At 36.7% G+C, this 18,279-nt stretch overlaps 1 protein-coding gene across 2 annotated transcripts in view; it reads left to right on the forward strand.

The window, feature by feature from the left end:
* The window catches only part of LOC139132411 (uncharacterized), a 67,916-nt gene extending 50,830 nt beyond the window's left edge, over window positions 1-17,086 (forward strand). Inside the window, exons 11-14 of one of the 2 annotated variants that reach the window (XM_070698760.1) lie at window positions 1,075-1,176; window positions 3,850-4,297; window positions 11,464-11,720; window positions 16,067-17,086. In XM_070698760.1, coding sequence (XP_070554861.1) covers window positions 1,075-1,176; window positions 3,850-4,297; window positions 11,464-11,720; window positions 16,067-16,177 — 918 coding nt within the window. In that variant the 3' untranslated portion in view covers window positions 16,178-17,086. The remainder of the gene's footprint in view (window positions 1-1,074; window positions 1,177-3,849; window positions 4,298-11,463; window positions 11,721-16,066) is intronic. The other variant, XM_070698761.1, reaches the window with a different exon arrangement.
* The last annotated feature ends 1,193 nt before the right edge of the window (window positions 17,087-18,279 follow it).

The following is an 18,279-nucleotide window of genomic DNA, read 5'->3' on the forward strand; positions in this document are numbered from 1 at the left end:
TCGATAAGGCATTTTGCATGATTCAAAACCTGAAGTGAAGACACCGCCTCTACAAATTGTTGCTGGTAAAGATTGGCACTGACATAAGTTTTCAAAATTATAAGTACAGTGCGTGTTTTTACGTATGCAAAGACTGTTTCCAAGAGAAGGACTTCGTCGGCAGTTTGAAGATCCATAATCAAATAGGGATTAGGAAAATGATACTGTACCACAAAATTACACTGGAAAGCAAATGCATTGGGTCAAAGGAGGACATCAAGGAGAGACTCTCTGTAAAAGAACAGAGGTTAATGGTCGAAAATATGTATGATTTTTCTGAACCACCAAAGAATTTGTTGTGATCATCTTTCTTACAAAAAGTTTACTTATTTATGTAAATCTGGTAACTAAGTCACGACATACATGTACCCTCAGCGCATAGGCATACCACGTGTTGGTAGCAACTGCGACACCAACAAGCACTAAAACTCAGAAGGTGAAATTGAAATCAGCACTGAGATCACACCCTTTGCCCTGAGAATTGATGTTTATCATTACCAAACCTAATGCCCATCAAAATGGCTGATACTAAAGTTGTGCAAAACATTAAATTCCATTGACAGAGCTGTCGGAGACATTGTGCACCAATGGTACAAATAAGCCCTAGTGGGAACAATGGATACAGATCATATTTATATCAATGGACTGATAAAAAATGGGAGCACAGTTTCATTTAGATTTTTATTACCCTCATTTATGATTTCTGCTATCTTTAACCCTTGCATAGCTATTATTTGGTCAAATCAATGACGAGTATGGGCCTGTGTACATGCAATCTAAAGGAGAATATGGTATCACAATGGTGTCACACAAAAATGTGCCTTTTGGACACCGAATACAGTCAATTGCACTTGACACAGCGTTTAAATGATGATATTGTTATTTGTATAAGTTAGTGAAGAACTAACTCAACTGCACAGCTATACATTTGCGGTGGATGATAACTTACAACACATAAGATACAGAACAATCATGATAAATAATGACCATATTCTCGATTTATCATCATGTTGTGGGTATATCCTTTTATTAAAGGGTGGTGAACCCGACTTCAGTACAGTGGCTAAGATGGTCTTGAATGATTGGCAAAGGGGCAAAATACCATACTTTGTGAAACCACCAAACATGGAAACAAAGGTTAGTGGTCACTTATCAGCCCAGCTGCTTTATATTGTACATTTTCTTATACCATACTCAGAGCAAATGATGAAGAAATTTGGTTGTGTAAATATTGGGTCCAAGTTTATCATTTTTGTCAAAGCATATTTTTTAGAACTGCTAATATGTCAAACATCCACATTTTCTACTAGAAGGTATTGATAGATTCTTAAGAGTGATTTAATTTTTACTTGTGAAAATCATGTCATTTGCACATGCACATTTTAGGGCAGTTTTCTCCTTCTTTGTCAGAACATATGTTTTTGTCAAAAAAATGCCTGTCCAGCAGTTTTGAAATTTAGTTCACAGGTTCCTAAGCATGTCTTTCTTGTGTTTTGAGCAAATGAGGATTAAATTTACTCAACACTTTCTTATTTTTTTTGAAAAAATTCAAGATATACCTATTTCAGCTATTTTCATATTTGATTTTTGACATCTGACTAGTTAATCCTCTTTCTACCAAGCTCCACAGACAATCCATAGAAATAAACACCACCTGGGAGAAAGAGGATAAAAGTCCAGCAAAAATCTTTTTTGATTACATCGTATTTTGTTCACCATCACAGCCATATGAAATGGGGCCATGAAAGTCTGACTTCGAAAGGCATGTCTTCTGAGTTTGGAGTTTCAGTGTTTGGCACATACCGATTTCTTTACTGTGAAGTACTAGTTGTTTTACTCTGACACACAACATCAAAGGATGTGTCGATTGCCACACATTCTCGTATCATACAAAATAAATAACTGTAGCAGGACTTTTACCTGTCAATTAAGTAATTTTTTCCTATTCAGGCATATGATTGACTCAAATTTTCACAGTCTCAATCAGCCCATGCATATTGTCTCTGCATGTCTCAGAGCAAATCTTAGACAAAATGAAAGCATGTCCATATGACGTTTGACTAACAGTTTATCGTTATACCTTCTCATATCTATTGCCTTGGAGTAATGCATTGAAAGAATGCACAATATACAGGGAAAAACTTATGTCCGTGGAAAGGCAACCAGCAGTGATCTCTGGCAATTGATATTTCACGAAATACAAAGACATTGGTGGTTATAAGGCGATCATATTAAACTCACCCTTAGAAACAGCAACTGCATTGCAGTGGTCGACAATGAGTATCACTTGATGTTGATGTTTAGTTCATAGCAAGGCATCAACACTGATGAGCTGTCCGTCACAACTAACAAAATAATCGCAATCATACCAATCCATAATCCAATGACAGTAGGTCGGAATTCGCAAGACAATAGTTGTAAACATAGACACAAAACAGCACAGAACAGACAGTAAATAGACGGTACACAAACAAAGTCATATTCATGAAAGAAAGATATATGGACCTCTGGCCAGAAGACCAAGAAGTGATGTCAGGTGTTTCGAAAATATTAAGCGCATCAAACAACAAATTAGAATTCTAACAATTCTAAAATTCTAACAAATTAGAAGCACACATTGAACTACACTTCTTGGTTCTGTACATATGTAATTTTGGCCATTTCCATAAAGACTAGCTCCAATTTTGCATTTATTTTGATGCCTTGAAATTATTATCCATACAAATAACGCCCCTTGATTTTAAAATGGTCAAACCCGGTGTGGTTGCCCATTGAGGTAGCACATTGTGAACTACGTCCATGGGTTGACCAGACTCTGAAGTTTTGAGCCAATCATAAGCCTGAATAAAAAAAAAATGCTGCAATTGTCACTGCTGCAAGAGGTAAAAACTCCGCTACAGTCATTTTATTTTGAAACAGTCGGCATGATATAGTGCTTTGCATTGACCCGTTGGCTTTTGACCAACTAAACACATTGTCTAAATGGAGGTGTTGCCAACTATCAGCTAGGTGGTATAATCAGTCAATTAAAAAGAAATCAACTCTGCGAAAGTTGAAACATTGTTTAACAGGTCAGACATAGTCAAAACAACACCACCACATGTATCCATGTATATCCATATATCCACATAAATCAATACAGTGAACTATGTTTGAGAAATTATTCTTAGCCTCAAATTTTTCATATATGCTGGAGTTGTAATGATTTGGTTGACACCTGTCTGAGGAATGATACTGATGGATAGACGGAATCCAAATTTATAAGTCCCACTGGATTATGAGGAATGATACTGACAGATGAAGGGAACTAAAATATATGAGTCCCCCTGGATACACCAGCCATTATAGTCAGTTTACGCCCATTGCTGTCTGTAAAACTTTTCCATCTGTCAATCTTGTTAAATGTTTACCGGTGAAAGGTAACTTGGCAGAGCATTACCTTTGTCCTTGAACTGTTCACTTGGCTGTTATGTGTACATATCAGTGATATCCTGTGAAATCTGCTACATCTTAAACACTTCAGCATCAATCTGTGGACATTTATGGCAGATGAAAAAACAAATCGTTTGCTATTATGATGGCAGTTTTTAAGTGTTACTTCACATTAAATTGTTTCTATCTCTTTCGCCAAAGCGAATTCCCCCCCCCCCCAAAAGAAACCAAAAACAATTGATACAAACACAATTGCTGTACAATGTAACTATTTTATATTGAATGCTGCGTTTACATATGGATGTAACTGAATATATTAATACATTGTATGTATATTGTCCATGAAGAAGCTTTGCCATCATTGACTGTATTTTTCAGGAAATCGAGACAAAGAGGCTTGATTCAACAGCCAAAGGAAAAAAAGAAGATGTCTACATCAAAAAGGATACCAGACAACATGACTCAGTCTTGGAGTCTGATGACAGTCAAAAGCTGGTCGTAACACAGGACCTCAGTCAAATATGTGTAGAACCAGATTTTCTAGGAGATGATATGGAAGGCGTTCTTTCAAATATGACATACCATGAAAATACAAATGAAGCAGAGGAGATCAATCTTAGTAAGCAGAAGGAAGAACTGTCGGAAGCAGTGTCAAAAGACATTTGTCACTTATCAAAAGGCATGCAAGGTTTCATGAGTGGAAAGAAAACTTATCTACAAAAACTTTCAGGACTCACTATCAAACCAAGAAAATTGCAAATCAAGGAGAAGAAGAGGAAACATGACGTATCCGTAAAAGATCCCTCCAAATATATGAAGTTACAAGGTAGATATTGCAGTGTGTCAGTCCTGTCAGTAATTATTGTTTTCAGTTTTTGAAACCTAAGAAACATGAATGATTTTGTACATATCATGCAAATGAGGTAAAAAAGGGAAATCCAACAAATTGTTAAAACTCTGTAACCATATGCTAGATTCGGTTGAAACTTAGTATGTCACTTCTTTATCATGACTTTAGTTGGATTTGTTCAAATTGTGAAATTCTGATAGTTGTATTTTTGGGGCAATTTTTCCCATTTTTGGTCAAAACATCTCTGAAAGCACTCATCCCATTGCCTTGAAACTTGGTATGCATGACTCTAAGGTTGGCCTCTCTTAGTTTTAAAATTGTGGTAAAATTTTCATATCCATATTTTTGGGCATTTTTCCCATTTTTTGTCAAAAAGTCATTTTCTCCAGAAGTTCATGTTGGATTACCTTGGAACTTGTTACTGTTGATCCTTCTGTTGGATTTGTTAAAATGTGGTGAAACTGTCATATTTGCATTTTGGGGAAGTTTTTCGCATTTTTGTCAAAAACTCATTTTCTCTGAATTAACTCTTCTGATTGCTTTGAAACTTGGTTTGCATGTACCTAGAGGCAACCGTAAATGAATGTCTTGAAATTGTGATGAAATTTTTATATTTGAATTTTTGGGCAGTTTTTCCATTTTTGGTCAAACAATCATTTTCCTTGAAATTGCTTGTCCGATTGCTTTGAAACTTAGATGTATTTTCAAGTAGTAAACTTAGTTAAGTATATTCATTCTCTCTTGCCTGCCTCATCAAACCAAATGTAAGGCAAGTGTCATTGACGCTACGTTTAAGACCTTGGTTTCACTTGCTTCTATGGTCTCCTTTGCCTGAAGGCCAAGGGTAACCCGCATCACAAATTGAGTCGGCGGTGTCTGTTTGTATGTGTGTATGTATGTATGTGTGGATATATGTCTGTAAACTTTAAAACTCGCAGCATCTACTGTCTTAGTATTTGGTGTACAGGTGCACCCAGGTATGGAGATGTTAATTTGTTCAAATGAATGAGGTAAAAAAGCAAAATCATGCAAATTGCTAAAACTCTGTAACCATATGTCAGATTTGGTTCAAACTTGGTATGCAGGCCTTTTAATGTGACTTTAGTTAGATTTGTTCAAATTTTGGTGATACTTTTAACAGTGAAACCTGTCTAAACCGAATCCTGTCTAAACTGAACCCTTTTCCCAGTCCCAATCCCATAGAACTCTATGTTAAAAAGACTTTATAAACCAGACACCTCTTCAAACAACAATTTTCTCAATCCTTGAACGGTTCATTTAGACAGGTTTTACTGTAGTTACACTTTTGGGCAATTTTTGGTGAAAATGATTTTCACTAAAATCACATGTCTTATTGTTTTGAAACCTGGTAACCTTAGGGGTTAACTTGGTTGAGTATGTACTGTATTTTGGTGACAATTTTTGCTGTTTGTTGTCCCAAAAAATGCCCAATATCTCATTCTTGAATTCTCTGGTCAAATTGCAAAAACTCAAGAATTGCCGCACATTACACCTTTGTATTTGGTGTGTAGGTGTGTACTAAACTGTGAATGGGAATATGTTTGAATGAGGTTATCATCTGCAAAAAGTATGCTTAATAAAAAATAATGAGCAGCAAAAGTATAAATTTGTGAAAATTTCAGTAAATGTGATTCAGAGTTTTACATGTTGATGATATTTTTAGAGAAAGGACGCTATTATAAGGTTTTCGTAAATGTTACTGCTGGATGAATTACCAAATATTGTTTACATTAATCCAATGTAATATAATAATATCACAAGAGGACAACTTTACATTGGTATGGTAGATTGTATCACTAATTATGATGTGCATGGTATTGTGTATGTGTGTGTCCATTGCAACAGTTGTCAACCATTACAAATTTTGGCTTTGTATTTGATGGATTAAGCATCAAAATATGTTCAAATCCACTTGACATTATGATTATTACAAGCTAATGCCCATAGACGCTATTATAACACGCCACATGCTCATTCTGTGTCGCAATTCGCCAGAATACGTCACTTGACGAGAAAATTGATACGTCTAGTCCCCATTGAATCGACAAAAGTGACGTCAGAGGGTATTTTTTGAAAAGCTATTTCCCTAGGGAAATAGTTCAGACCAAATTTGGAAAAGTGCTCAGTCACATGACCATAGTGTCGTCTGCAGCTTTGCAACAATGGCGGGTGACTAGAACGTGATGTGCTTCCGGGATAGGTGACAACACATTCTCTAAAACAGATTTTCCAACTTTTTCGAACATTCCAACAGCGTAGGAACTTGAACAGCTCACTGACGGAAAAGATTAAAGTGCAACTAAGGATGTCGCTAGGTATGCTTAGAATATTTTTTGAAAGAAAGTGGTATCATGTACGACTGAAACCGCTGTACATCGCCCAGTAAACTTGTCACAATGGATTGTTGCAGTGCAAAATTTCAAAACACATTAAGAAACTATATAACAATATAACATGAGCATGTTGTGTGTTATAAAACACCTGTAGCCTGGTCTTTATTCGGGCTATAGCGCTCGTCTATTACCCCTCGTGGCCGTGTGTTACCAGAAACACATCACTAAACCCCTGGGCCTATGGCCTAGGGGAATAGCGATGTGTTTCTCATAACACACGGTCCCTTGGGGTAATAGATGGCGCTAAAGCCCTCATGACCAGGCAATAGGCTTTTAATAACTGTCGTATGTACACTCACTCTAGCCTGCCACATTGAACCAAATGTGAGTCAAGTGTTATTGATGCTATGTTTATGAAACTGCTACTAGCACTTCCATGTCCTAGAATGTGTTTTGATACACATGTATATACCTGCATATTTGTATACTTAATGATGTTTGGAATTAATCTAAAGTGAATATTGTGCACGATGTTGATCATGAAATTTCAATGAAGTTGCAAACTGCAATATGTACTGAAACATGGGAGCACTTTCTCTTCGTATCTGGTATTAATTATCGTACTCAGGCCACGTACCAAAGTTCAATGAACTGAATTTAATCAGACTTGTGTTCATGTCCACACCTGCAATGGGAACCATAGGGGTTGATGTACCTGAGCAATATCAGCAGCCTAGGATGCCAGTTAGTGCCCATGGACATCGTCCAGGGTGACTTGTAGGTTTGGTCTTGTCAGTGCGTCTGTCTATTCACGCAAATTTTTCAGAGATGCCTAGAGCGATTTCATTCAAACTTGGTACAAAGAATACTCCAATGTCATACATATGCACACTGATTTGTTTTGTGATACAATCCAATATCACTGCATCGCAGCCATTTTGTTATTTTTCAAGTCAAGGGCCATAACTTAGGCACGTCTCAATCAATTTTATTAGCTCACATTTGGTTATACCAATGCGAGTGTATCGTATAAGCTGAAGTCGATGGCGTCTGTATGTATGTGTGTATGTACTTTATGAAATATGGTACAGGTGATAATTTGTCAGTGTTATAACAGGATGCAAAAATGTTTGGCAACATCCTGTAGAGTAATTTACTCATTTAATGACTTTTTTGTAATTAGAGTGTCAGCCGAGATTGGTTTTATGTTTTCAGCAACGTGGAACTCATTTTCGGCCATTTAGGCCCATATGTATCACAGCATTTTGAATCATAGACCCAATTAAAGAAGAGGACTTGTAATCAAACTACCTATTACCAAGTGTGGATTGTGTCATCAACGATGACTTGTTTCATATACGTTACTCAATATTCAGATTTTTTACTATCTTTCTGCAAACTCTATGGTATATGCAGTGTTAAAGTTGGAAGGCAAATCCAGTCGTGTATCTTGGCTTCCTTGTTATTGTACCAAACAAGTCTGCTCTTTCAAAGCAACCAGAAACGTCAAAGAATAATTACGACCATAGTTATAAAACATTAACTTGTATTCCAAATAGTTCAACAAAAAGCACTGTTATGAATATATTGCTTGTTTTATGGATGGATATGTATACTCATACCTTGTTTAATATACAACAATAGTAATTGTAAAGTTTATTTGCATAATAGGCTTCCGGCCTCATGTTCTTAACCCTTTGCACCCTGACCCCCTGGTACCCTAGACGTCATGCGGACATTTATGTCCGAGCCGGGTTAAAGGGTTAAGTAATTACAGGAAAGATATTCCAGTCAAAGGAACATGTGAAAATACATATTCAGTAACCCTTTTCCTGCCAAGTTCATGTTTCACCATCAGGTCAAGATGGTTAAAATTAATGAAACACAACATATTCCATATGGTGTATTTTAACATAATACTGTACATTTGAAAGCTGTCGAAAACAAAAATACTGTAAACTTGATTTTTTGGGACTAAGATGCTATAACAGGCCAAGCCAAGTGAGTGAAAATACGTCATGTTTTGGCTCAATACGGCTTTTTACTGACTTGACTGATGGGGAAGTGATACTGTCTGGCAGGAAAAGGGTTAATAACAGACTGAGCAATAAATAATTGTATAAAAAGTAAGTAAATAAATAATTAAGTAAAATGAACATGTAATACGTCGGTTTCGAGTTACCATAAGACCATGCGGTAATTCAAGGATTTTAAGCTTTCGCCACTAGGGGCGCTCTTCCTTTGACCGGAAGTGAGGGCTACTTTCTGGACTCTGGTCTGCGTACATTGCGGTAACACAGACTCCGTATTCGTAACCTAAGTTTAGTCTACTTTCATCTGCTCTGTTGTCACCGTAAGCGTTTGACTCTGCCAAACTTTTACTGCAAAGCCAGCAAACTCGACAAATACCAATGGATGAATAGCATGACCTTCCACCGTTTCCCCGATGTTAAGAAACGCCTGAGATCGAAATGGATAAGGATGATACCACGTGAACTTAGCTGGGTACCTAACAGTTTCCACATGTTTGTGATCTATTCCGCTCTCTGACTATGCGCCCCATAGACGTGTGTACATATGCCTGAGAAAAAGTATGTCAGGAAACCAAATGACTACCGGTATATTTCCTATATATAGGGATTATGCCAGCATGTCATCTTCTTTCGACGTTTGATTTACTGTGAAAAGTAGCAAGTTCATCTATCATGTAACCGTCGATCGTTCCCTATCATTCTCAAAATTCATACCTCGTACTTAATTTGCTTCAAATCTCTCGTTTCGTGTGATTTTCTGCCGAATTTGACGGACACATGGCCAAAACATAAGCTTGAGCGACATTATTCGACCTTATTCGAGGGCGATGATTCTTATAATACTAAACGAAACGGCAACAGTCTCGATGTCGGCGTCTTGCCAACGCATGTAAAACAGGAACTTGCCTCGCTACTCGAAGAGCAAGATCATTATAATGCATTAAAATAAATTTTCACAAACACAAACTAAGGAAAGAATCTACACTGCGACTGATGAGAAACTGCGCTCGGGTTTCGAATCGCAAGCATGAAGTGCCATTGTATTAACTTTCACACCATCATAGGCCCGGCTGCGTCTCGCCATAAGATTTCCCCACACGAACAAAACATTACCGTACACACAAATCCAAACTCCCTACAAATATCCGAAACGAAACAAACATTTTTATTAACACAAACAATCGATAAGAATGTAGGAACACATATTCAAAACGAATCAAACACAAACTCGACACAAAAAAACCCATTTTGGATAGTATGGTGGGGAGCCTCTTTCACATGTTTTACATTAGTTTCTAATCCAAGGTCAAGCTCTACCAACTCAGCCTTTTTAGCTTTGGAAAGGGGAATCTTCCTTGCGTCTAAAAATTCTCGTAGCTCTTTCATGTTCATTTTGCGGACGTCTTCACGCGTGATGTTGCGACTTCCCTCCATGACTAAAATTTTAGCCCTCACTTTTGAAAAATCTCGAGCGCCCCCATGCGACCGTTGTTAAAAATTCGTGCGTTTTCTGACAACTCGAAACCGACGTAATTCGGTTCATATAAATAATTAAGTTTGTACAGTATAAATTTGCAGTTCACTTCATGCTTTGAAGAGACCACACCCAAATATTTAAACTGAGATAGAATAACTACTGCTTTTCCTGCATCATACCCCACCATTCCTGCATCATACCCCACCATTCCTGCATCATACCCAGTGTTCTCCCTGAATAAGGTAACAGGGGCGTGGCGCCCTCTTGTAAATTCCGAGCGCCCCCTTGCCAGAAATGAAAAAAGATTTATTTTTTTGAAAAATAAAACAATAAAATGTACGGGGCAAAAAGTTGACAGTGATTTACAAGCAAAATGCAAGCCTGAGCGTCGATCCTGCAGGCTGCAAACGTAATTCTCATCGATCTTGCAAATCTCGCGAGTTTGTGATGTCATCCGAGATCATAAGCCCATGTGCAACTCATTCATTGATGCACCGTCCCTCCTCCCTCGTGGGTGGAGGGACGGTGATTGATGGCAGCCATATTTGCATGGCACAGGCCGTAACGTTAGCCACGGTCGGTCCCTCCATAGGGGCCGTGCATTAGGTAACCGACTTAGCTGTATAAACATGCCTAGGAACTTGAGGGTAACCAAGGACAGCAGAGTACTCTGAAGTTTTTATAGGAGTTAGAATTGCGCTTGTGTATTCCTTCCCAAAGCAAAACACCTATTGTGAGACTCGGTCGGACGTGTACGTGTATCAGGCTGAGAACACATAAGCGTAAGTGTTATGGTGATAATTTTGACATCGATGAATAAATGTATGTCTGTCGCTATGTTTTCGTTTTCAAAAAATACAATCTTCATTGAAATCAGTGAACTGGAATAAAAGTTAGGAACACTGTCTCAGATTTCTTTTCCTTTGAGCTTTTTTATATGAAAAAAATCTGAAAAAATACTCCCCAAGTGCCACCAAATAACACTATTTTAATCTCTGTTTTTCAAAAGCTCCAATGGCAGGAGGGGGGACAGCCCCCCCCCCCCCCCCCCCCCCCCCCGCCCGCTAGCGCGGTCGCTTGTGGTGCTTTGCACCACGTCTTTTTTAACAAAATCCTGGGGAGAACACTGATACCCCACCATTCATAGCATCATACCCCACCATTCATAGCATCATACCCCACCATTCATAGTTTGGAAATGGACCACCATTCCTGAAAATTGCAATTTTTGTACATATACATGTATATACAAACTCATAGCAAAAATGTTCTTAACAGATGAGTCAGAAGAAAAGAAGAATAGTGATGAAGAAGATGGTGAAATGATAGGAAGAAGCAGTTATCAAAATGAAGAAAGCAATCTGGTAGAAGATGATAACTGTGAGGTAAAAGAAACTAATCATGTTGCCATGGTACACATGCCAGTAAAATCAATGAAACATAGGAAGAGGATGTTTGGGGAAAATCCAAGACAGAGAAAGAGAAAGAGATACTTCGAAGAAGATAGTGATGACCATGACAAACCTTCAAAGAAGGTAAGATTCTACAAGATAGTTTACCTGCAATGTGTTGTATGCATGTACAGTAGGCACAGAATACACGGTACACAAGAAAAATGTATTTACTAGTATTTAAAGTATTTATTGACACGTTAAATTTTCAGTCACAATGAAGGATGATCCAACAGATGGTACTGACCTCATAACAAATTCACATAGAACACATTCTTGACATGCTGTGCTACATAATTACGGAAAGGAGTATCCAAATTTAGCTGGGACTATGGACCATGGTTGATGAAATTGTGAAAACAATTCAACGTATTAAATTCAGGTATACATGTGAGCAATCATTGATTGGTATAATATGTTACCACATGCAACAAGTGCTTAGTATGTTGATTCATATATGTATGAAGTCACAGTTCCTGAGAAGTTATGAGCTTATGACAACTTGGTCTGTCAATGTTACAGCTACCTGCACATGTACTAGGTCCAATGAACTCTTACAGAAGTATTTATGGCATATCTTATCACCATTTATAATGACCTTAAAAATTTTTGAGAGTTTAGACTAGACTGACCACCAGTGGATTGGCTTGTCTTGTCAGAGCAGTTGCAGTCTTGGCAGGGCCTTCATCCAATGATCTAAGCTCCAGTGTATCACCTAGCATGACAGTCTACCACAGTTCTTTTTTGATATTTATATGCCCACAGACTTGGAGTAAGTCTAGGTTGAAGTTGAAGGGGGAATTTTGAATCCCATGGATAGAACGGGGACAAAAATAATGTGTATTAAATTAGAATCCATAACATGCATTGGTTAATAATGCTTCTGCCTCCAAAATTCTTAACTTTTGATCCAAAAACAGACATGTAAGTTTTAAAATAATGTTCTCTCTTAACAAAACTGTTCCCACAATATTTATAGATTTGCTAAGGGCAACTTTTAAACCCACATCATCGTCTGTTCGGTAATAATGTACTATGATGGGGCAATCCTTTATGCTGATACCTGGAACCATTCAAATCACACAATAAACTCCTATAGTATTTGTGGCCTTTTAAAGCTGTTTTCTCACTTTAATTCTTTCACCGCCACAATTTGGTACAAACTCCTTTTCTCAATGGTGTAGTTGGACCTATATACCAGTGTTGTCCTTAGACACCGTGAGGCAGGTAAATTACCCACCTGTTCTGCATTTTGTCCCGCAAACTTTTCACTATCAAAAAAATTCTATGCTTGGCCTGTTAATTTAAAGATTGCCTGTGGCAACACCATTGCAAACGTAGATATCACATTAGAAGTTTCGTGACCCCCTTTGCCAACAATCTTTATACACGATAATAGTTTCTAAATACCTATATTGCGGCGATCGTTTAAATGTATTGCCTCATTTGATTGGCTGATGGACTCACACTGGCCTTTCCTATCAAGTAACGGATATTGTCATTTGTTAGAACTTCACATGGAAAAGTGCATCTTATGCAGGTCATCTTTGCAATAATTCCTGCCAAGAAGAGGAAAGTGATGATGCAGAATGAAGATTTCTTTTCAAAGAAAGCTTGGTCCAAAGGTGTTTTTGATTTGAAGCAGTTCATTTCTTTTATGAATTGGAAGTGGAAATATTTTTAATTTTTAGAGAAAAGCTTACATTTAATCAATTCTTTTCATCAGACTTAAGAGGTGATCAAACTGTGGAGCTACCCCCATATAATGGTATATACTGCCGGCAATATGATAGACTAACCATGGAGCTTTTAATCGTAATTGTGGGAACAGATCAAGCACATTCAGTGTGAAAGTTGAAATTTCTCAGTTTAAAGCAACCAATTATTTCAACCATTACTATTTTATTGATATTAAGAGTCATTTTGGATAGAGTGTGCTCAAATTCAGTGTTTTCAATTTACAGTAATGGAGAGTACAGTCAGCCTATTCAGTGGCATAGGGCCATACTCTGCTGGCAGTACCGCAAATAATCATTGAACAACAATTGTTCTGTCACTACTATTCCAGACAATACTTAATAATTGCTGACATGCTGTTTGGTTGAACTTGATGGGACTTATCATGATGAGATAATGTTCTGTCATATAGCAGTGATGAAAACAATATAAAATTGCTGATGAAGATTAACAGCATATACCTACTACTGAGTCAGATAGGAGAAATATGAATAACAAAACCCATGTCTAATGCTTCACCAAAAAAGGGAGCAAGTGCTGTAAAGCAAATCAAGACCAGGTAAAGAAATATACTTGACAACAGAATGCTTAACCCTTTGAGTGCTGTATTTTTTCCCGCCAAAATTTTAGTGCAAATTTTACAAATTTTTATGAACTTTTCTGTAATTTTCCTGATAATTTTAGACCAAATGAACACAACATTTCATTGGCCACAGTTTTTTATCAAAATTTTGGCAAAAATCTGACAAAAATTAACTGAAGTATATTTTATAAGGGCGACAAAAATTGACTTTGGCGCTCAAAGGGTTAATGTCCCCCTTGTGACAATAAACGGTCCTGAGGTTGACACTCCTCAATGTCAATTTTTCATAAAAGAGGAAGCCATGGAAAGAGGTGAAAAGTAAAACTGCCTGATGAACCAAGAGCAGTTGATGATGATTAGGATGCAGTACATGAAACTGTTAGTGCCATGCAAACACAATTTGAAGCCCTCCTTATTAAACTTCAGGAAGCAACAGCTGCCCTGAAACTTGGTGATTACTGTGGATACACAGGCAGTGATATTGAGGATGAAGCTGAGTGTGAATACATGGTGCAGTAGTTTTTTTGGTGTTGGACACAAACATATACAGGCTGAGTTGACAAGCTAAACAATAAATATCTCAATAAGCTTTGGGAAATAGATCAAGAAACTGTAGTTCACATTCGTTACAAAGATAGTGAAAAAAACACCAAAAGTTACAGCTAAAGGCCCTTTGATAAAACATAGAAATTACTGTTGTGAGGTAAAGCCAGAAATTCCATCACCCAATATTTGAGAAACAGACATGTCATATCATGACACCATATCTTCCTATATACGATTAAACGGAAAGTTACAGGACCGTGGGCGCACAATAGGTAAATTACTGATGATGCAGTCATTTGCGTACACTGGGCGGGAGGTTTTGAATTCTCATAGCATCGCTTTGACCGTATGATAAATTTGAATAATCCTGATGGGCACTTTCGTGACATATGCAAAGAGGGGTCAAATGGTCATACAGGGAACACATTTTGAAACATATGTGTTCTCTGACAAAAAACAGTACATTTTTTCAGTTTATTTTCAACTCAAGTTTAGTAGCTATATATTCACACACATCGTAACGCAAGATTCAGTGACAATGAACGCCTGAAACATGGCAAAATCATGGGATTCTAGGACCAAACACAGCATGTCTGATCTGTAGCGTGGCTTTTGTACATTTGCATAGATTTACGATAATCCGGCTTTTATAGGGGAAGCTCCTGTTTAAACTTCATAGGTATTATTATATTATATTATCTTCTTTCTGAAAATTAGTCTCACAGGTTGTTGAGCTGATAAGCGTTTTCTCACTGGAAAAATCTTTATGTGAGTTTCAAGGTCTCCCATATCTCAGGAATGATTCGATGTACACAGCATATGCAGGTAGTTATAGTCAAATGCCAAGGTCAATACACAGTGCAATCCAATGGCATATCGCTATTAAAGATTCACCATGCCAAATTACCAACAAAAACTGATAGGTCCATGAAGTTGCCCATATATAATTGTACATCACCATAATAAGAACAAAAGTACCGGTAACCTTATTGTCTACACATTCTTATGTAGAACAACTTTCAATGGCCAGAACACAGATGAAAAATGCTCATCTCCTGTGCATGTGTATGTTGTTTGCCAATGAAGATCATAGAGACCTGGACAGCTTTACATTGGCCAAGTTATGCATATTATGTTTGTGTTATATCAATAAACCAACAAAACAGAAACTGCCTACATAATTATATAATAAATGGATTTTAAGTGCCAATTCTTCAATGGTGATAATGTAATACTATAAATTTATTATATTTGATGAGTATTACTTTTGTAGATTTTGTTGTTATAACATTTATGGCTGCTATGTTTATCCAACTATGGTTGGTGTTTTTATTATATTTATGGATGATATTACTTTTGTTGGTGTGTTTTATTACAGTTGTGGTTGGTATTACATTTGCAATCACTAATTGACGACAAATCAACAAATTACAACAGAGTTTGATGAGATTTATGGAGATTACAGCACCACTCTGTATGATATGTACATATTCAAAGAAGGATTTTCGTTACAAGTCCAACTCATTAATTGGGGTTTTTTTTCTTTTTGTGTGGATACAAACAGGAAGTCAGAAGAGAACACAAACGGAAGATGAGAGAAAAGATTGGAGTCAGATTTTATGAAGAAGTCAATGTGAAAAATAAAAATTACAGAAAAACAAAGAAAAATTTTTGATTATAATTAGTTTTGCAAAGGCTGACAGAAAAATGGAACCTACATATCTAGTTAATTTACCCTTCAAAAGTATACTTTTTTTTTCCATTTATTCTCTTTTCAAGCAAGAATGAAAATAAAGGGGTCAGTGTGCAAAAGTTAGGATAAGTGAACCAAATTATCAGAGATGTACCAATATTTAAAGTTTAAAATGATAGCCAACTCTGTATAAATCCTATAAGGATAATTGATATGTTCAACTTTTACTGAAAACAAGATACTGAAAACTTCATTTATTCATCAGGCTGCAGTCCTTATAACAGAATAAAGTTACGTGAAATGAGTGCAAATCATCACTATGGCATTACTGGAATTTTAATTGTGTTTATACCTGTGCAAAATTGTAATCTGTATATTTTCCCTTAATCTTTTCTTGACTCCTTGATAAATGGTAGTTCATTCTCTGCAGTTCAGAAGGTTTAAGATTAGACTAAGGGAGCCATCATTATTTATGGCAAGAGGTGTCAAAGGAAGTGAAGGGTGGGGGTGACCCAAAAAGATCAAAGGTTCAAAAATGAGCTGCTCATATTTCTGAAAATTTGAGGCCTTTTTTTGCACAGAATGGGGAACCTTGTGGTGAAACATAAACAACGAAATTTGAATGAATCCATAACATGTAATCACATTGCTAGATTTTGCCCCATATTTTACATTACCAACTTCGTGTTGGTGTGTAGAAGCACAACAACATATTGACATTGTTGTAAGATATTGAGACACTTGTATGTGTATTTCAAGGTCAATGTATGATAAGCAAAGTGATTCCTTTCATGGTGATCTATAATAATGTAGCAATACTACATACTGAAGATTTGTTTTCCTAAATAATTTCCCAAATTAAAAATAAATTTGTTGTACATCTATCAAAAATGGGTGTGACTGGTTATATGTGTGTATAATACTGCTACACAAGTGTTTATGCAATAAATGTCTTTCCAGCTCCACTGTCAGCATTGCGGAGTTTATCAAATAGGCTGATGAAAGTTGGTACAGATGTTTATCTTTCAGTACTGTGATACTGTGTGAAGACATCAAGCTGTATCATGTCCAATTATTGCAAATTTGCATATTTGATGAACTGTCATAATTAGTATGATATGGCTAGAAATGCTATATCAAATTTGATGAATTATGGTACAGATGTTGATCTTCCAGTAGTGTTATGGCATGTAAAGATATGTAGAAGTATCATGTCAATTAATTGCTGATTTGCATATTTAATGAATTTACATAATTAGCTGATATGATGAGAAATGGTTCATCAAATTTCATGAAACTTGGTACAGATGTTGAGCTCACATCGCTTTAGCATTGAATAAAGACACAATGCAGTATCATGTTAATCAATATTGAATTTACATATGTAATGAACTTTCCTAATTTGAGTGATATGTCCTGAAACACTTCAGCCAATTACATGAAACACGTACAGATGTTGATCTCACAGTGTTGTAATACAATTCATTGAGGCTTGGTGGTATTGTTTATGAAATGTGGTACACTTGATAATCAGTCGGGCCACCAAGCCCTCATTTGCATGTGATTAAACATAATTTTCATTTGAATGTCGAGACTGTTACTTTCCGGCACTGAGTGCATTGCGAATTTGCCACATCTGAGTGTAATCATTTTGAAACAGCAATTTTGACCGCATGACTAGATCAATCCACATGATCTTTGCTACACAATAGGTTAGTTATCTAGTTTTGAGATTGCTAACCAACTCTAGAATATTTGGCAATTTTTTTAAAAGTACCTTATTCTCGAGTTCTGCTCAAAAACATCAGCATATCGTACACAGTGGGTGACGTCAAGTTTGACATTATAATAACAATAAGCAGAGGTCATGGCCTTCCTACCATGGTCACTAGTCAGGTCAGACAAGCATGGCGAACAGTGCGGCCACTCAGTTTGTAGGGAAATTGGATCGTTAATTTTGACACCAACCATAACGCAAGCATTAAAAAGTTTAGAAAGTACCCATTTCAATAAACCTTATATGGAACTACCTCTGTATTCATTTTGAGTTCTGCTATCTTTCTGGTTTTGCAGTAAATTGCTCA

This window comes from Ptychodera flava, chromosome 5, assembly GCF_041260155.1.
Source record: "Ptychodera flava strain L36383 chromosome 5, AS_Pfla_20210202, whole genome shotgun sequence".
In the NCBI taxonomy this organism is placed as follows: domain Eukaryota; kingdom Metazoa; phylum Hemichordata; class Enteropneusta; family Ptychoderidae; genus Ptychodera; species Ptychodera flava.